Source organism: Saimiri boliviensis, chromosome X (genome assembly GCF_048565385.1).
Source record: "Saimiri boliviensis isolate mSaiBol1 chromosome X, mSaiBol1.pri, whole genome shotgun sequence".
Taxonomy (NCBI): domain Eukaryota; kingdom Metazoa; phylum Chordata; class Mammalia; order Primates; family Cebidae; genus Saimiri; species Saimiri boliviensis.
In genome coordinates, this window is record NC_133470.1 from 129,862,539 (window position 1) to 129,882,980 (window position 20,442).

Consider the following 20,442-nt stretch of genomic DNA (forward strand, 5'->3'; position numbering starts at 1 on the left):
AAATATGAATCCGGTGGTCACAGGTGACAAAAGTCAGTTCACAGCATTTACGCTCACCATGAATAGCAGAAATGCTTACTTCATAAAACGGCAAATTCTGTTCAGTAGAAAAACTGTATCAGAAGTTCAGTGTTACGGGTCATTAGAAAATGTGATGTGCTTAATATGGCGTTTGTTAGCAAGTGCCTCCTGTCCCTTTCTCCATCCAACTTCAGTGCTGGATATTAACGCCCATTAAGCTGAAAAAGTTTCCAGAAGGCAAGAGAGCCCAGCTTGAACTCCAGCCCTTATTCAGCTTGAACAGATCACATGAGACCCTGTGTTTTCATTTCTTCACTCTGAGATATGGAGGTTAGTCCACATGACCTTCTCTCCCAAGGTTCGGGAACTCTGTGGTTCCAACTCGAAAGAAAGAGCACCTAGCATCCCCAAGTCAGGACTCACTGGACCTGGACAGAATTGATTATTTCCCCCCACGAATAATCTGCTAACAGTTTTCCTTCAACCATGTTGTTTGGCTGACAAGGTAGCCTTATGTACTTTTCATGCCTTAGAATACTACCAGAATGAACTACAAGAGTCACATGAGAATGATTATATTTCTTATTTTATTGCTACATTGGAGGTGAAAATAAACTGTAAGATGTTGCCAAAGGATGCAACTTCATGAAGATTATGAAACAATTGAGGCACCCATTGTAGAAGGTTAAAATTGGCTTATCCTGTATGAGGTGGAAGGACTACACATACAACTGTCATCAATGGCAAGATTATTGACGGCATCTGCCATGTGGAGTTTACATACCAATGGGAAGTTTAGAAAGGAACTTACGGAAACATTCACTACCCCAGACCTCTTAGCCAGGAAATATAGGTGAGAAGAAATCAGAAGATGCCTGAGATCTCTGCAAACACATAGGTTTATCAAAAAAAAAAAAACAAGCCTAAAACCAAGACCGCCAGGAAATGTTGAAATCTGCTCTTGAGAGGAGATCCCCATTTTAGGATGTTCGGACACAGTCTTTCTCCTGCTGGATAGCTAGTGGGGAAAAGAAACAAGAAATTACAAAAGTATTTTCCTAAGTTCAGCTTCTTCCAGAATAACTCTTTGTAAGTCATTGAAGGCTGCCATACATGCTTTAAATTTGGAATGCCAAGGCATTAACCACGAAACTCACAGTGTGGTGGGTGCATGCATGTGTGTGCACGTGAACCACCTGAACTACCAATTAGAAACTACATCAACTGTAGGGTTTGTTTTTCCAAATGCTGTTGCCATTTTTTTTCCAGATTACTCAAGACTGAGGAGTAATCGGAGAACTTTCTTCAGATCTATTTATCGCTATATACTTAGGAAAGTATACACTTTCAGATAACTTTAACTAATGTTGCAACTTTCAAATAAAACTGACCTAACAAAAGGGGCCTCTCACTCAGGTGTTGTGAATAGGCTTAGAGTTTCTCCATCAGGTTGTAACTCCAAAGGGCAGAATCGATCCCTTGAATCTGAGAGATTTGAGTATACCCAGAAGTAAATTTGTTATCTCACCTTATCTTGTCATCATATATAGAAGGCCAAAACTGCAGATTCTACAGGGTTCTTTAAGGATAACATTATGGACGAAAATTTCTAAATGTAGAAAAATACCAAATACCCAAAAGTAGACAAAATGTAAGTGTCTTTTAGTGCTACATCCAATAGTCCAAGATTGGTTTTAATGTGGTTTTTAATCATTTTCAAACAAGAAACTAGTTTTTTATTGCCCCATCACTACTAGGCCCATCATGGGAGAACCAGAAGAAAACTATTTGATAGTTTTACCCATTGCATTAAATACCATGGTGCTCTAATTATTGCTTACTTTGTGGCAAAAATTTACTAGAAGATTTACCAAACCTATTAACTTTCTCTAATGAATGTTTATTTCCACTAGAACCCCCGCCCCCCCCACCCCCCCCGGCCCCACCATGACTTACTTTCCTTTGAGGGAAGAGTATTTTTTTCTTCAGTATTAGTTTTCTTCAGTTTTGACCTGTCAAACTTCTCCACTTCTGACAAGTCTGGTTTATCACTCATCTTGACTAGAAGATAGACTGAAAAGAAAAAAATGTGTTATCTTTATTTTTTTGAGACAGGGTCTCACTCTCTCGCCCAGGCTGGCGTGTGGTGGCACAATACCAGCTCACTACAACCTCTGCCTCCTGGGTTCAAGCAATTCCTCTGCCTCAGCGTCCCAAGTAGCTGTGATTACAAACAAGCATGCACCACCATGCCCAGCTAATTTTTGTATTTTTAGTAGAGACAGGGGGTCTCACCATGTTGGCCAGGCTAGTCTCAAACTCCTGGCCTGAAGTGATCAGCCCGCCTCGGCCTCCCAAAGTGCTGGGATTACAGGAGTGAGCCACTGCGCCCCACCAGAAAAAAATATTTTTTAAGAAAACTTACCTGGCAGAACTATCTTCGGACTAAGGGGTCACAAGCAAAAGTTTTCACATTTCATATCAATGTATATTCTACCCACTGATTTTCAACAGAAAAACAGCAACAGATCTTGGAAAAGTTATATTTTTGTTAGAATAATCTTCCATTCCACATCAGTAGCCCATTTTTGGTAGGCAGTAAATGCCATTGGATCAGAATGCACCAGAAACCAAGATGTTCTAGAAACCCAGAGCCAATATGTCTGACTCTTAAATCACAGCAACGGTAAAATGGAGGTGAGAGAAGCACAAGATCAGACAGAGATAGAAGCAAAAATAAAGACCGGCTTTAACCAGTTAACGATTTTATAGCAGCAGATAGCACTATTCGAGCATCTTCACATTCTATTACATTACTTTGGATCTTTGGTATTTTTCCTAGGAGACGGGGAGCAGCACAGACGAACATTAAGACACTACAATAGACGTCTCATCATAGCTCCTCGTGGCATTGGTTTGCACACGTTGTAAGAAGGAACAGCTAACTAGGATGAGACGACCCAGGACTCGAGCAAAATGGAATAAACCAAACCTAAGTGTGTCTTCCTTCACCATCGTTTCTCTGCAGAGAGAGACGCAAAGAGAGGAGGCTCAGGGGTGCATGGCTGTGGACCTGACGGAATGCCTGGCGCCCTGTGAGCGTCCCGAGTTTGTCCAGAAGAGACCAGAGGATATCCCAGAAATCGCAAGGCAGAGCCCTGGTGGGCGAGCCCGGCCCCACCGTGGGGGAGTACGACACTTGGCCTGGTGCCTCGGGTAGAATGGAGAGGCCCCCAAGCAGCCAGAAGTGCCGAACGTGCCTCCATTCCGTCGAGGTGACCCAGGCGAGCGACCAGACTCCAAGCTGGGCGCTGGGAAGTGGAACTAGCCCATAAATAACAGCAGGGCCGGGCGCAGAGGCCAGGCTGCCAGGAGCAGCCGGCACACTTTTCCAGGGAACGATGAGCGTTGCCGGGCGCCCAGCCCGACGGCCGTGGGAGGAGAGGGAACGAGGGCCCAGCCCCAGAGGGCCCGTTCCCGGCGGCCCCCGAACTCCTCATCCCCTAAGCCTCAGACCCGCAGCCACCGCGCACGGGCCGCTTTACGGCTTCGCCCCCGCTCCCCACCGCGGGGCCTTGTTTCACACCCCCGGGAGGGCTCGGCATCCCGCGCAGAGGGCGGCGCCCGCCCGGGGGAGGACAAAGGCGCGGACTCGCCGGGCCGGGCGGCGGTGCAGACGCGAAGCGCCAGCCCCAACCCCGGCCGCTCTGGCTCCCGCGGGCGCGGCTTCCCCAGCTCGCGACCCCCACGCCTTCCCGTCCCCGTGGTCCTCGGGCTCCGCGAGGCCGCACGTCCTCACCTGAAGGGTTGAAGACTCGGGAAAGGCCGCCCGCGGGGCTGAGACCGAGGCCGGCTCCGGACCAGGTTCGCGTTCCCGCGCAGAGCCCCGCCGTGCTAAGCCCCGTGGCGGCCCCGCCTCAGGCCTCTCCCATTGGCCGAGGGCTCCCGGGCTCGCCTCCTTCCCCTCTTCCGCTTGGGCCTCCAGAGCCTGCGCCCACCGTCCGTCTCCTCTGCCGTCAGGGGCTTCGTGACGTCAGAGCAGACCCCGCCCACCCAGACCCCGCCTCCCGGGCCTCTCCCACCGCTGTCAGTCCTGAGGGGCCGCATTCCCTTCACCCCAACAGAGGCCTCTGCAGTAAGCAGATGCATCTTGCCCAGTGAGATTAGAACATCTAGAACACGGAGGTCCAAGCTGAATGACCAGCATTTAGGCTCTCTTGGCTTTTTATAGCCATTGGAGCCTAAGGACACTATGACAACCTAACAGTAGGTTGAGAGTGGGGCTCGATGTTTTCTGCCCTAATCTTTGGCCAGGTCGTCGAGTAAGGGTTCTCATGGTGAGGATAGGTGGTTCAGGGCCATTCAACTGGTCATTTCTGTGACATAGTACTCTCCTATGAAATGTAAAAGTCACATTTGCAACTTTCTCGGCCACTGAACACGGTAACAGTCAGTTCATAATCACAGAACAACTGACGCTATTCATTCACCTTTTTATCCCCAATCCCTAGCACTTTGGCCCACATGACAAATGGGTTGTGGAGCTGTCTATATATTAATGTAATAAATCTGTGACAAAGGAATTTTTGGACAATAGCACGACCCACTGTCTGTTGGAAGAGAAAATTGAGGATCTGGTATTTACTTGAAAGGACTAAGTGTTCAACATCATCTTCTGGATACTCACCCAGAAACGTACACTGTTAATGTAAGATGGAAGTAGAACTGTGTTTTTAGCTTGCATCCCATGTACAGTGACATAGATCTACATAAATCAGAAATGATTCCACAAGGATTTCTCAAGCCTTCCCCACTTCATTACCTTTTCTTTGCTCTTGTAGCACTTTTTATTAATTTGAGAATTGTATATGTTTGTTGGAGAAACTTTTAAAACACGAAGACATACTCATTCAACAAACAATATTCATTGACTATCTACAATGTCCCTGGCATTAAATATAATAAACAGCAGTGTTTCAACTACTCAAATTTCAATGTTGTTAACATTTAGGTATATTTACTTTGTCTTTCTTTTTAAGGAATGAAAACTTTACAGAAAAAAAAAATTGAGGTTTCCCTGACTTTTACTCCATTTCCATTTCCCCTCCCACTTCCCCAGGGGTAGTCCTACCTTGAATGTGACATGTAGCTTCCAGTATATTTTTAAAATTTTTAAGTTCAGGGGTACATGTGCAGGTTTGTTACATAGGTAAACAGTGTTATGGGCGTTTGTTGTACAGATTATTTCATCACCCATATATTCAGCCTAGTACCCATTAGATATTTTTACTGATCCTCTCCATCTTCCCACCATCCACTCTCTGACAGATCCCACTGTTTGTTGTTTCCCTCTGTATCTATGTGTTCTCATAATTTAGTCCCCACTTACAAGTAAGAACATACGGTATTTAGTTTTCTGTTCCTGCATTAGTTTGCTAAGGATAATGGCTTCTGCCTCTATCCATGTCCCTGCAAAGGACATGATCTCTTTTTTTATGGCTGCATAGTATTCCATACTGTATATATACCACATTTTCATTTATCCAGTCTATCATTGATGGGCATTTAGATTGATTCCATATCTTTACTATTGTGAATAGTGTTCCAATGAACATACCTGTGCATGTATCTTTATAACAGAACAATCTCTATTCTATCTGGTATATACCTAGTAATGGGATTGCTGGGTCAAATGGTATTTCCACCTTTTGGTCTTTGAGGAATTGTCACACTGTCTTTCGCAATGGCTGAACCAATTTATACTTCCAGCAACAGTGTACAAGCATACCTTTTTCTCCACAACCTTGACAGCATCTGCTATTTTTTGACTTTTTAACAATAGCCATTCTGACTGGTGTGAGATGGTATCTCCTTGTGCTTTTGATTTGCATTTCTCTAATGATCAGTGATGCTGAGTTTTTTTTTATATGATTGTTGGCCACATGTATGTCTTCTATTGAAAAGTGTTGTTTACTCCAAGAAACTCTCGATCTTGGTGATGCAAATAAGAGGGCGGAAAAGAGAAAGTGAAGTACCTTGGCAGGCTGAAGAAGAAGCTAACAGCAGCCAAAGGGTGTCAGACTGTTTACTTGTTTCTAAGCATCAGAAGTCAAGAACAAGCCCCACAAGAGCCTCCTAGACACGCTGTACATAAAGCAAGTAATACCTGCTCTCTAAGCCAGAGAAAAATGGAGCAGTTTTCCAGCCACTGCCTTCACGGTCATTCACTTTGGACAGCCCTGCATGCCGTTTCCATGGAGTTGCTCCTTCTCTGGGGCCAGTGATGCCAAATCCAGCAAAGGAGAAGTCCCCTGAAGAGCTCACAGAAGGGCAACCTAGCAACCTGTCCTTGAGCCAGGAAATGAAAGAGCTATATCAGTGACAGACAGCTGCGGTTTGGGGGTTAGGTTAAATGGGGTTTTATTTCTCATGCGTCTTCTTCAAGCATGACTTGAAGAAGGAAGACCTTATGATAAACTCATTTGAAAATCTACAGAACTGTGGACTCAGAAAAATGTCCGGAGGCCAGATTCTTTGCATACAATTCTAGGAAGGACCTCGGGTCGGAACCTGTGCTCTGGAGTTACATGTCATGACAGACATGCCATGGACAAATATACCAACAGCAGGCCCATTTACTTGTAACCTTCAACGACACAGGTGGTGTTTAGAACAGTGGTTCACGAATCTCCCTACACCTCAGAATCAACTACAGAACTAGTTAAAACTACAAATCACACTCTTCACCCCTAGTCCTAGTATATTAAAATCCCCCAGGGGGAAGGCCCAGGAATCTGCATTTATTACAAGCTCTCCAAAATGACTCTGAGGCAGCCCACCTTGTCCTCATACTTTGATTGATTAATAGCATGAGTTCTGGATTCAGAGACTAGGTCCAAATTTTGGCTTCACCTTGTAACTTCAGACCAATCATTTTACCTCTCTGAGCCTTGCCTCCTTTGGGTTTGCAAAGGGCTGTAGAAGTCATGTTGCTTTTATAAAACAGGCAGCTTGTCGTGTTTAAAACAAACCAAAAAAAAAAGTATTAACAAAAAACGAAAGAAAGAAAAGTGCCAAGAAGAGTTTCCACTTCTGTGCAATGGGCACCATAAAGGCTGCCTCCATTTGCCCTCAGCCCTCTCCCCACTACCTCCTCACCTTCTCCCTCACCACTATCATCACATTGAGACTGCTATTGAGATGGTTTGAGAGTACCCGTGCAAAAATGCTCTCCAGGCAGCACTGCAGGGCAAAGAATTAGCATCTGGAGAGCAACAGAGGGGTGCTAAGTTGGATGCTTCACTCAGGGTGAGATACAGGGCAAGACTCGTAACCTCTCTCTCTTTGGCTCAGTTTCTTCATCTGTGAAATGGAAACAACAGTCCTTGCTCACTAATTCTGTGCAATCCCAAGTTGGTCCTCCCATCCTGGCTTTGGTTTTCCCCCACTAACCCTTAATCTGACAGAATAGAGGAGTGTTGGCGAGGGGCAGTCTTTGAAGTCAGACATGTTGTCTTGGTTGTGAGCTCTCAGCTCTGCACTTCCTAACTGTGCTGTCTGGGTGCTTCAGTCCTTTCCTGTTAAATGGGCACGTTGCTACCTCCTTCACACGGCTGCCGAGAAGAAGATGTCCTTGCAGGCGCATCTGCACACAGAAAGCACACAGGAAACGCTCTTTCCCCACTTCCCTCTATGCAAAGGTGAGGAACTCTCATTGTTCACTTGGTTTCTGTCCCACCTCGTGTTTAAGGCATCCGGTCTCAAAGGCCGGATGACCGCCAAGGTGGAAGGGGATGGGGAGAAGGGAGGCCACGGGGTAGCAGCAAACTCACGGGTGAAAGGGAAATGGGCCCGGTCCGCGCGTCCGACCTGCACTTGACGCCGCGCCGGCTCCCGCGCCTGTCTGCAGCAGCCCCCGCCCGCCGGCTCCCAGCTCGCTACTCTAGCCAGCAGCAGCTCCCGGCCGGAGGCTGCGCGAGGAGGCCTTCCCTTCGCCCCACTGATTGGCCGCGCTGCCCGGCTCGTCACGCTCTCACGCCCTTTTGTTTCGGTGGGCAGAGACTGAAAGCCACCGCGGCTGCCCGGAGGGCCGAACTGGAGGGTGGGCGCAGCCGTGGCTGCCTTGGGAACCGCGCTGCCCCGACTCGGCTACCCCTCGCTGGGCGGTCCTGCGAAGCACTCGCTGGGTCGGGCGCCCGGGGTCGTTTAGCGGCCGCGGAGGCGCCAGCGATCCTGTTCCCCTGCAGAGCTACGGGGACCGGAAGGCGTGGAAACGGCTGTGGACGCGGGAGCACAGGCTGCCCACCAGTGAAGCGCAGGTAAAGAAAGAGCGCGCGATTGCCCTGCGCGGAGAGGGGTCGGGGAAGCGCCGCCCCTGTTTGGAGGATCGGTAACTGCGAGGCAGGGCATGGAGCACTCCCGTGGCCTGGTTGAGCTGAGGAAGGAGTTGTGGTTCACCTGGGTAGGCTTCAGGATTTGCCTGGATTGAGGTGGGCGGCGCTGTTGTTGGGGGTCGGGGGGCGGGTGGTGTTTGGAGAGGTGGCAGGGGGCGGGAGGGGATGATCGGAAGCTGTCTTGAACCCCTGCTGCATCTCCTCATCTCTTCCTGGGAAGGACTATGGGGGGTGGGAGATGGTCCAATTTCTAGTCTCTCTCCCTGTCACATCATCAAAGCCGAGTCCGAACTTGAATTCTGTGCGGCCGATTGCACAGAGCTGGTAGGCGGACGGTTTTTCCGAGGAAACGTAAGGGGGTCGGGGGGAGGGGGCGGTGCGGGAGGCACTTTGCCTTCTGTTTAGAAGATGGGAGAGGGAGTGTTCCACCTGGTGACAGTGGAGGCGGTGGAGGGGAAGTATCAGGTTTTCGGATGAGGCTGCTTCCACTCCTTCGCTTTCTTCCTTTGTGGCCCAGTCTTGAGTCCCTGAGGACTGGGATCTGCGACCCCCAGCGAACAAAAGTCGGCCGTACCCCAGAGGCTAATTTTCTCGTGGCAGGCACCTGTTGAGAGGCTGCAAGTAAAAGAAAGGCGAACGCTAGTTTCCGAGCTCACCTAAGAATCTGAGAAATAACAGGGGAAACGTTGACAAGGGGGTGTGATTGAGATCTGAGGCCATGAGGTTAATGGGTTATTATTACCTCCTTGGCAGAGGTAATAAAAGGGAGGGGCAGGTGGTCTTTGGCGTCTTGACAACTTTTCATGCATTATTTCACTGAGAACTAAACATTGTCAACTCTAATATATCTATAGCGCAAGTTGCATCAAGGACAGTCATTATTTTCATTTAATAATTTTCTATTTAATACCTTTAGTATACGGTCATTTCTGTCTCTTATATTCCTAGGTTTTCCTTTATAAGGATTAGTCAGATCAACATTGTATCTCTAACAATGTCTATTAGCTTTTTCAGTTTCCTTATACCTGGAGAACTTCATGGAATAAACCAGATTTGTGTGTGTGTGGGGGGGGGGGGGTGTAAAATTACTCAACATTCAAGTCGTCTTGAAAAAAAGATGGGTAGGAGTCACCTTGTATCTCTTCGTCAGTCACCACTGTTCTCTTAAACTAATGGAAGAAGCAAGAGATATTCCCAACTACAACTCAGAATTCCTGTGTCCTATGGGTTCAAATGTGTCCCTCCCCTCCAACACCACCAAATACATCTAATGAACTCCTGACTTCTTGCCCCTCTTCTACATGAAGATAGGTTCTTTACTGGGGTACTTAAGTGAAATTACATTCATTAGGGTGGGCTCTAACCCAAAATGGCTAGCGTGCATTGTGCCTATCAAAAGGGGAAATTCAAACACAGAGGTATGCGGACAGGGAAAAAAATGTGAAGTGGCATATGGAGAAGTGGGCCATCTACAAGCCAAGGAAAGATCCCTGGAAGAGATCCTTCCCTCTTACTGCTCAGAAGGAACCAAGCCAGCTGACAGTTTGATTTGGACTTCCAGCCTCCAGAACTGTGAACAATTAATTTCTGCTGTTTAAGCCACCTGGTCTGTGGTATATTGTCAGGTTAACAGAGCAAACCAATAGGGATTCTGTTGCTAAGCAGTGGAGTGATCTGATAGCCAACACCTGAAAGAGTGGGAGCAGCTTTGGAACTCGGTTATGGATAGAGGCTGGAAGCATTTTGACGTGCATGACACAAGAAGCATAGAGTGCCTTTAGGAGACAGCTGGGAGAAATATGGATGCCAAATGCAATTCAAGTGAGGGTTAAGAAAATAATTATTTGATGTAAAGAAAGGATCTCTGACTTAGAGAATACACATATCATGGTCATCAGTATGTTGCTAGAACTGTGACTGTTAATGGTGCTTGTCATGAGTTTTCAGATGGAGACTGGGAAGATTTTATTGGAAGATTAAGGAAAGGTGATCCTAGTCTTACCGTGGCCAAAAATTGGGCTGTATTGTGTTCTTGGGCTTTATTGTGTTTCTTGAGGAAAGTAGAAATTGTAAGTGTTGAACTTGCACATGCAGTTGACTTCTAGTGTTTGGGCACAGAGCACAGCGCCCCAAAATGAAGGCCCAGTAGTAGTGTCAGATGTAAAGGGCTTTCTCTGATGTTCTGGGTCCTCCTGTCTCTCAGTCCCATTCTGCCCTAGGAGCTAACTGCACAGAGCAGAATCCCTCTTCCCCCAAGGAGGGTCCTAGAAACCAGAAGCCCTTTTTTCTAAAGATAGTTACAAAACCTAAAAATAATTTTCTGATTTTTCCTCCACCTTTTTTGTATAAAAGTAGCCATAAAGAAATGACCTACCCTACCTTGTTTGACTGCAAGTTACAAGACCCCCATTACAGAGAGGGTCCTGCCTTATACCCAGGAGGGAGAAATGTGTGTTCAGAGAGACCAAGCACAGTCTAGACAGGCCCTGCCAGATTGGCATTAGATCATAGCCTTTTTGTCCCATCATATTTCTACAGAGCTACCCACACTTTGTTGAACCTAAGCATACAAACAATTTCCCCTGTATATTTCTGCTTTTGTTCTGAAGGCTGCCATGTATATACGCTAAATAAATTTGTATGCCTTTTCTCCTGCTAATCTACCTTTCGTGAGTTGATTTCTCAGCAAACCTTCACACAGTTTGGTATAGCAAGCAGGGTCACCAAAGCCACTCCACTCTTCTGGAACCTCCAGTTAAGGGAATGCAGGAACCTGACAAGCTGGCAAAAGGGTAAGAATTTCTTACCAATTAGACTCTCAGTTTCTCTCTCTGTACAACCCAGTCAGGCGAATGGTACAAAACAAATCTCTCTGTTTGTCTCCTCTATGAGGTATTATGCCTGGCAGAAAAAAGACTTTTGTATGATGAATCTGGTTGTAGCAACTCTGTTATACCTTACACTACTTTGTGATGTGAATATTCTTATTTTCAGATCCCTTTCCTGCCAGAAGCAGTGTATTCCTTCGTCTTTGTATTTCTGTGTTGTTCATAGAGGGTTATAGGATAAAGTTCCCTCTCATCTTGATCTGTGTCCTTGAGAGCTTTATTTGTGAGCAAGAGGAAGCACTCCCTCTTGCTCTCCACCATCCAGGACAAGTGATTTTTGGGTCACGGTGGCAGGCGTCTGGTCTAACGAATCTCTTCGCTGGGAAAAGAAGAGATCTTATTTTGTTTAGAATGTGCCAAGCTCTCGGCAGAGTTTGTCATTAGATGTCCCATTCTTAAGGGGCTTTTGTCATCTCAAACTTTATTGGCTAGGGCTAGGATCACCAACCCATAATCCAGGGACCGGCACAGGTCCGTGGCCTGTTAGGAATTGGGCCGTACAGCAGGAGGTGTGCATCAGTGAGCAACAGAAGCTTCGTCTATATTTACAGCCACTCCCCGTTACTGGCATTACCGCCTGAGCTCTGCCTCCTGTTAGGTCAGCAGCATTAGAGTGTCATAGGAGAGAGAAGTCTATGGTGAACTGCACATGCAAAGGATCTTCAGTTGCACACTCATGGAAATCTAATTCCTGATGATATGTCACCCTCTCCCATTACTCTCAGATGAGATCGTCTAGTTGCAAGAAAACAAGTTCAGGGCTTCCACTGATTCTACATTATGGTTAGTTGTATAATTATTTCAATATATATTACAATGTGATAATAATAGAAATAAAGTACACAATTAAGGTAATATGCTCGAATCATCCCAATACCATCTCCATAATGCCAGTCCATGGAAAAATTGTCTTCCAAGAAACTGCCAGAAAGGTTGGGGACCACTGGTCTAGCTAGTGAGTGCTGGCAAACCGCAATCCTGTGAGTCATTTGTTATCTTAACCTATGTAGGAGAACGGGAGTCTTTGGGATTACTTCTTCTTTGAGAAGGCTATTGCATCCAGTTGCTATTGAAATTTAGTACACTATCGAGAATTCTAATTGTCAATGGCCAAAAGATCGATCCTTTAAATTAGCCTCCTAAATTTTGTTAAAAGAATTTTAGAGATTTCTTATTCTAACTAATTGATATAAAGGTTAAATATGTAAAAAGACACATAATAGTGTGACAGCTAGCCTTAAAACTCTTCTTGGCAAAAGAACCAAAAATCTGACCTGAACAAAGTTAAACTCCTATATCTGCTCAAACTGCCCCTGTGGGAATAACAACAAAGGCCACTCCACCTTTTGGCCTTTGAGTTCAAATTCTGTGCTTTCACCCTGATGCCATGGGTTACATTCCTTGTCAGGAAACCATCCCCTCTCGGTTTAATGTTTGTGTAACTTTTGGGGAGTACTGATTTCTCATGGGCACTTTTCCCTTCTTTGAATAAGTTTTGATTTCCTGTCTTCTTCCATTTGTGGTGGGAGCTCATGAGGCCCTTTGGCCATTGTGTGTAGATAGCTGAGAATCTGAGACCCTAGAAAATTTGATGGTACAAATATGTGGTTTTATCTTCAAGGGGTAGAAGAATGCCTGGAATGCATAGCTTGCCATAGTTGGGGGTAGGCAGGGTTAACCACAGCCTGCTCTCTCAGCACAACTGTGCCTGAAATATGAGCAGTGTGGAGAGTTGGAGACTCAGACAAAAACAGGTGTAGGAAAGACTCTTCAAGGGGTCAAATGCACTTCCCTAGTCCCTGTTTTGTCCCACATCACAGTCCAGGTTCTTTCTGCAGAGGGAGCCCAGCTGAGCCTGGAGTCCAGGCTGCTTCTGGGAACCTGAAGACCCCAGGACACAACAGTGCCTTGGGGACTTTTGAAGGAAGCAAGTGGCCAAGGGTATGGAAGTCATGTGAAACCCTCGAGCTTAATCACTTGATGACTGTGGACAGTCAAGAATGTCACCATGAGGAGGCATACAAAAGGGCCTAATTAGTGTCCAGAGAAGCCACCCCACAGGAAGGATTTTTTTTCCAGAAGGCTAGTATGATTTAATATTAGAAAATCTGTAAACATGATTTATATTTATAAACCAATAAACTTTTGAAAAAATGTAAATCTCAAAGATTGCTAAAATGGCATGTGTGAATATTTGGTATCAGTTACGTTACCTAAAATGCCTAGAAAAGAAAAGATGCTACTGACCCCAAACAAAAGCCCAACACCAAGTTTGAAGATGAAATGCTACTGTCATTCCTATAAGGGTCAGGAAGGTGACAAAAAAGCTTTTCTATCAGTGGTATGATTTCAAAGTCTTTATGAATATTGGGCATTGGACTTTTAAAAAGGCTTAATCACTGAAAAGGGGACTAAGTGTTTTCAACTGATCTGATTGTCTTGCAAATGATTACATATCTAGAACAGTTTTTCTCAGGACAACTTTACACTTCTAAAAACTAGGAGGAACCCCAAAATCTTTTCTGTAATTTACATATGCCAATACTTACTTCAAAATTATTAGAACAGAAATTTTGATGAATATATTTTAAAATCCACTTTAAAGTAATACTTAAAAATCCATCACGTAATGTTAACATAAATTACAAATGCATATGAAAAATACTTTTTCTAAAGCAATAGAGTGATGATCGACTTTGTTTTAGATAACTGAAAATCCCCTAAACCTCTTACCTAGGAAAAGTCAGCTGGATTTGCTTCTGGATGTGATCTGTTGATCTGTTGGCACATCACGCACAATGAAAGTTGGGGAAATCCCACTATACACTGCAGAGAGCATGAAAGTGAAAAAGGAAAAAATGAGTAACATTAAAAAATGCCCATAAATGAGAACCTAGAAAAATAACTAATAAAAATGACTATTTAGGAAACTGAATATATGCTCCACAACTGTGGAAAATCCACCACATTCTCTTGGAGCAAACTGTGCTCGCTATATATGAGAGCTGACAATGTTTGGTTCACAAAAAGGAATGCATGAAAGGACTGCTGGGAAGACGGCCGACTAGGAACAGCTCAGGATTTCAGCTCCCAGTGAAAGTGCAGAGGGTGAGTGGATGCCGCATTTCCAGACGGATTTTTATTGCCCACAGACCAGGAGATTCCCAAATGGAGGGGTCACCAGTGGCTGTTTCTGCCCGCGCGGCTGTTTTGGCCCACGTGGCTGTTTCGGCTGGCATGGCTGTTTTGCCCCCATGGCTGCTTTCATCGAGCCCTGGTGCTACGGTTCTCCATACAAAAGACACTGGTCTGGGAGCCCTCTTAGCTGGTGATTGGAGCCCTGAGAGGGCAGAGTTGCCCATTCATCTGAAATAGCGAGCCAGGCCAGGAGATTCCTAGGCAAAAAAACCTCCAGGAATCTCAGCGCAGCTAGCCGGCTCAGTGAGTCGCGGCACAGGAGATCCCGACGCCTTTTCAACAGGCGACTGGAGTGCTGGGTCATTCAACTTAAAAAAAAAAAAGACTCTGAATCAGGGAGCCAGGTGATCAGGCTCAGTTCGTCCCACCCCCCCTCCAACAACAACAACAACAACAACAACAACAACAACAACAACAACAAAAACAGTAATTGAAAATGCTCTGGGTTGAGCGTTTCACAGCAAGCACAGCTGAAGCTGGGATGGTCTGGCTCTGTGGGGGAGGGGCGTCCGCCATTACTGAGACTCTCCACCACTACAGAGGCAGCCTGCCATCGCTGAGGCAGCCCACTGTTGCTGAGGCAACCCGCTGTTGCTGAGGTAACCTGCCACTACAGAGAGAGGCCACCATAACAGAGGCGGGCCACCATTGCCAAGTCAGTTCTAACTACACTCACATAAACAGTACTGCAGGGGCAATCACAGGGCAGCTGAGTGGAGCCCACAGCAGCTCAGCAAAGCCTCTGCAGGCAGACAGGGACTAGACTGCCTCCTAGCTGGGCAGGGCAGCCCTGAAAGAAAAGAAAAAAAAAAGAAAAAAGACAGCAGCACAATGGTAACTCATAAGTAAAGCCCTAACTCCCTGGGACAGAGCACTGGGAAAAAAAAAAAAAAGAGTTTATGAGTTCTGCTGCAGCAGACCTAAACATACCTGCCCAGCAACTCTGAATGAACAATGGGGCTCACAGCTCAGGACTTGAGCCTCAATAAAAGATGGACTGTCTCCTCAAGCAGCTCCCTGACCCCCATAGATCCAAAGAGTCACCTCATAAAGGAGAGAACAGACTGACATTTGGCGGGCATCCTTCTGGGACAAAGATAGCAGAAGAGGAAACTGGTAGCAACCCTTACTGTTCTGCAGCTGCTGCAGGTGATCCCCAGGCAAGCAGGGCCTGGAGTGGACCTCAGCAGTCCTACAGCAGAGGGGCCAGACTGTTAGAAGGAAAGCCAAGAAAAAGAAGTAACTTCAGCATCCACATACTGGAAGCTCACTCAGAGACCCAATCTGAAAGACAGTAACTGCAAAGACACAAACCACAAAGATGGGAAGAAACCAGCACAAAAAGGATGAAAACTCCCAAAACCAGAACACCGCTCCTCCTAAAAGGGATCACAACTCCTCACCAGCAAAGGAACAAGACCGATGGAGAAGGAGGGTGATGAAATGACAGAATCAGACTTCAGAAGGTGGGTAATAAGAAACTACGGTGAGCTAAAAGAACATGTTCTAACCCAATGCAAAAAAACTGAGAACCTTGAAAAAAGATTTGATGAAATGCTAACGAGAGTGGACAACATAGAGAGGAATATAAGTGAATTGATGGAGCTGAAAAACACAACATGAGAACTTCATGAAGCATGCACAAGTTTTAACAGCCGAATTGACCAAGCAGAAGAAAGGATATCAGAGGTCGAAGATCAACTCAATGAAATAAAACGAGAAGGCAAGAACAGAGAAAAAAGGGCAAAAAGGAATGAACAAAATCTTCAAGAAATGTGGGACTATGTGAAAAGACCTAATCTACATTTGATAGGTGTACCTGAATGTGAAAAAGAGAATGAATCCAAGCTGGAAAATACTCTTCAGGATATTATCCAGGAAAACTTCCCCAACCTAGCAAGGCAGGCCAATATTCAAGTCCAGGAAATACAGAGAACACCACAAAGATATTCCTCAAGAAGAGCAACCCCAAGGCACATAATTGTCAGATTCACTAGGGTTGAAATGAAAGAGAAAATGCTAAGGGCAGCCAGAGAGAAAGGTCAGGTTACCCACAAAGGGAAGCCCATTAGACTCACAGCAGATCTCTCAGCAGAAACCCTACAAGCCAGAAGAGAGTGGGGGCCAATATTCAACATCCTTAAAGAAAAGAACTTTCAACCCAGAATCTCCTATCCAGCCAAACTAAGCTTCATAAGTGAAGGAAAAATAAAATCCTTTGCGAACAAGCAAGTACTCAGAGATTTCATCACCACCAGACCTGCTCTACAAGAGATCCTGAAAGAGGCTCTACACATATAAAGGAACAACCAGTACCAGCCACTCCAAAAACATACCAAATGGTAAAGAGCATCAACACAATCAAGAATCTGCATCAACTAACAAACAAAACAGCTAGCTAGCATCAAAATGGCAGTATCAAGTTCACACATAACAATACTATCCCTAAATGTAAATGGACTAAATGCCCCAATCAAAAGACACAGACTGGCAAATTGGATAAAAAGCCAAAACCCATCAGTGTGCTGTATCCAGGAAACTCATCTTACATGCAAGGATACACAAATGTTCAAAATAAAGGGATGGAGGAAGATTTACCAAGCAAATGGAGAGCAAAAAAAAGCAGGAGTTGCAATTCTCATCTCTGATAAAATAGACTTTAAAGCAACAAAGATTAAAAGAGACAAAGAAGAACATTACATAATGGTAAAAGGATCACTGCAACAAGAAGAGCTAACGATCCTAAATATATACGCACCCAATACAGGAGCACCCAGATACATAAGGCAAGTTCTTAATGACTTACAAAGAGACTTAGACTCCCACACAATAATAGTGGGAGACTTTAACACCCCATTGTCAATATTAGACAGATCATCCAGACAGAAAATCAACAAGGATATCCAGGACCTGAACTCAGACCTGGAACAAGCAAACCTAATAGACATTTACAGGACTCTCCACCCCAAATCCACAGAATATACATTCTTCTCAGCACCACATCACACCTACTCTAAAATTGACCACACAATTGGCAATAAATCACTCCTCATAAAATGCAAAAGAACGGAAATCATAACAGTCTCTCAGGCCACAGTGCAATCGAGTTAGAACTCAGAATGCAGAAACTAACTCAGAACCGCAGAGCTTCATGGAAACTGAACAACTTGCTCTTGAATGTTGACTGCATAAACAATGAGATGAAGGAAGAAATAAAGATGTTCTTTGAAACCAACGAGAATGAAGACAACATACAAGAATCTCTGGGACACATTTAAAGCAGTCTCTAAAGGAAAATATATAGCAATAAGTGTCCACATGAGAAGCAAGGAGAGATCTAAAATTGAAACCCTAGCATCAAAATTGAAAGAGCTAAAGGAGCAAGATCAAAAAAACTCAAAGCCTAGCAGAAGACAAGAAATAACTAAGATCAGAGCAGAACTGAAGGAAATAGAGACACAAAAAACCCTTCAAAAAAATCAATAAATCCAGGAGCTGGTTTTTCGAAAAGATCAACAAAATAGACAGACCACTAGCCAGATTAATAAAAAAGAAAAGAGAGAATAACCAAATTAATGCAATAAAAAACGATAAAGGGGATATCACCACAGATTCCACAGAAATTCAAACCATCATCAGAGATTATTACAAGCAACTCTATGCACGTAAACTAGTAAACCTGGAAGAAATGGATACATTCCTGAACACTTACATCCTCCCAAGCCTAAACCAGGAAGAAGTTGAAACCCTGCATAGATCAATAACAAGGTCTGAAGTTGAGGCAGCAATTAAGAGCCTACTACCCAAAAAAAGCCCAGGTCCAGTTGGGTTCACAGCCAAATTCTACCAGACATACAAAGAGGAGCTGATACCATTCCTTCTGAAACTATTCCAAATAATCCAAAAAGAGGGAACCCTTCCCAAATCATTTTATGAGACAAACATCATCCTGATACCAAAACCTGGCAGAGACTCAACAAGAAAAGAAAACTTCAGGCCAATATCCATGATGAACATAGATGCAAAAATCTTCAATAAAATACTGGCAAGATGATTGCAACAGCACATCAAAAAGCTTATCCACCATGATCAAGTAGGATTCATCCCAGGGATGCAAGACTGGTTCAACATATGCAAGTCCATAAATGGAATTCACCACATAAACAGAACCAAAGACAAAAACCACATGATTGTCTCAATTGATGCAGAGAAGGCCTTTGACAAAATTCAACAGTGCTTTATGCTAAAAACTCTCAATAAACTAGGTATTGACGGAACGTATCTCAAAATAATAAAAGCTATTTACGACAAACCAACAGCTAATATCATACAGAATGGGCAAAAACTGGAAGCATTCCCTTTGAAATCTGGCACTAGACAAGCATGCCCTCTCTCACCACTACTATGCAATATAGTACTGGAAGTTCTAGCCAGAGCAATCAGGCAAGAAAAAGAAATAAAGGGTATTCAAATAGGAAAGGAAGGAATCAAATTGTCTCTATTTGCAAACGACATGATTGTATATCTGGAAGACCCCATCGTCTCAGCCCAAAATCTCCTGAAACTGATAAGCAACTTCAGCAAGGTCTCAGGATACAAAATCAATATGCAAAAATCACAAGCATTCCTATACACCAATAACAGACTTAAAGAGAGCCAAATCAAGAACCAACTGCCATTCACAATTGCTACTAAGAGAATAAAATACCTAGGAATACAGCTAACAAGGAACATAAAAGACCTCTTCAAGGAGAACTACAAGCCACTGCTCAACGAAATAAGAGAGGACACAAACAGATGGAGAGACATTCCATGTTCATGGCTGGGAAGAATCAATATCATGAAAATGGCCATACTGCCCAAAGTAATTTACAGATTCAACGCTATTCCCATCAAGCTACTAATGACCTTCTTCACAGAACTGGAAAAAAACACCTTAAAGTTCATATGGAACCAAAAGAGAGCCCACATAGCCAAGTCAATTCTAAGCAAAAAGAACAAAGCAGGAGGCATCACACTACCAGACTTCAAACTATACTACAAGGCTACAGTAATCAAAACAGCATGGTACTGGTACCAAAACAGAGATATAGACCAATAGAAAAGAACAGATGCCTCAGAGGAAACACAACATATCTACAACCATCCGATCTTTGACAAATCTGACAAAAACAAGCAATGGGGAAATGATTCCCTATTTAATAAACAGTGTTGGGAAAACTGGCTAGCCATGTGCAGAAAGCAGAAACTGAACCCCTTCCTGACACCTTACACTAACTCCAGATGGATTAAAGACTTAAACATAAGACCTAACACCATAAAAACCCTAGAAGAAAATCTAGGCAAAACCATTCAGGACATAGGCAAGGACTTCATGACCAAAACACCAAAAGCATTGGCAACAAAAGCCAAAATAGACAAATGGGACCTAATCAAACTCCACAGCTTCTGCACGGCAAAAGAAACAGTCATTAGAGTGAATCGACAACCAACAGAATGGGAAAAAATTTTTGCAGTCTACCCATCTGACAAGGGGCTGATATCCAGAATTTACAAAGAACTAAAACAGATCTACAAGAAAAAAAAACAAACAAGCCCATTCAAAAGTGGGCAAAGGATATGAACAGACACTTTACAAAAGAAGACATACAGGAGGCCAACAAACATATGAAAAAATGCTCATCATCACTGGTCATTAGAGAAATGCAAATCACAACTACATTGAGATACCATCCCACACCAGTTAGAATGGCGATCATTAAAAAATCTGGAGACAACAGATGCTGGAGAGGATGTGGAGAAATAGGAACACTTTTACACTGTTGGTGGGAGTGTAAATTAGTTCAGCCATTGTGGAAGACAGTGTGGCAATTCCTTAAGGACCTAGAATTAGAAATTCCATTTGACCCAGCAATCCCATTACTGGGTATATATCCAAAGGA

The 20,442-nt window shown here is 44.4% G+C and overlaps 2 protein-coding genes across 8 annotated transcripts in view; one reads left to right on the forward strand and one right to left on the reverse strand.

The window, feature by feature from the left end:
- Positions 1-589: 589 nt before the first annotated feature.
- LOC120361819 (thymosin beta-15A-like) lies at positions 590-7,878 on the reverse strand. Of its 2 annotated transcripts, none has more exons than XM_039463957.2 (3): positions 7,854-7,878; positions 1,978-2,094; positions 590-1,039 (listed from the first exon to the last, which is right to left on the reverse strand). In XM_039463957.2, the coding sequence occupies exons 2-3, from the start codon at positions 2,075-2,077 to the stop codon at positions 1,002-1,004; spliced, it is 138 nt and encodes a 45-aa protein (XP_039319891.1). In that variant the 5' UTR covers positions 2,078-2,094; positions 7,854-7,878; the 3' UTR covers positions 590-1,001. The 2 variants fall into 2 exon arrangements, with proteins under 2 accessions (XP_039319891.1, XP_039319890.1); XM_039463956.2 differs by lacking the exon at positions 7,854-7,878 and adding an exon at positions 3,821-4,030.
- The window catches only part of RAB9B (RAB9B, member RAS oncogene family), a 60,539-nt gene continuing 47,883 nt past the window's right edge, over positions 7,787-20,442 (forward strand). For 5 of the 6 annotated variants that reach the window (XM_074392084.1, XM_074392088.1, XM_074392083.1 and 2 more), the window contains exon 1: positions 7,787-8,339. The gene's annotated coding sequence lies outside the window, so the exon portion shown is untranslated. Of the gene's footprint in view, positions 8,340-9,526; positions 11,207-20,442 lie in introns of those variants that run through there. The other variant, XM_074392085.1, reaches the window with a different exon arrangement.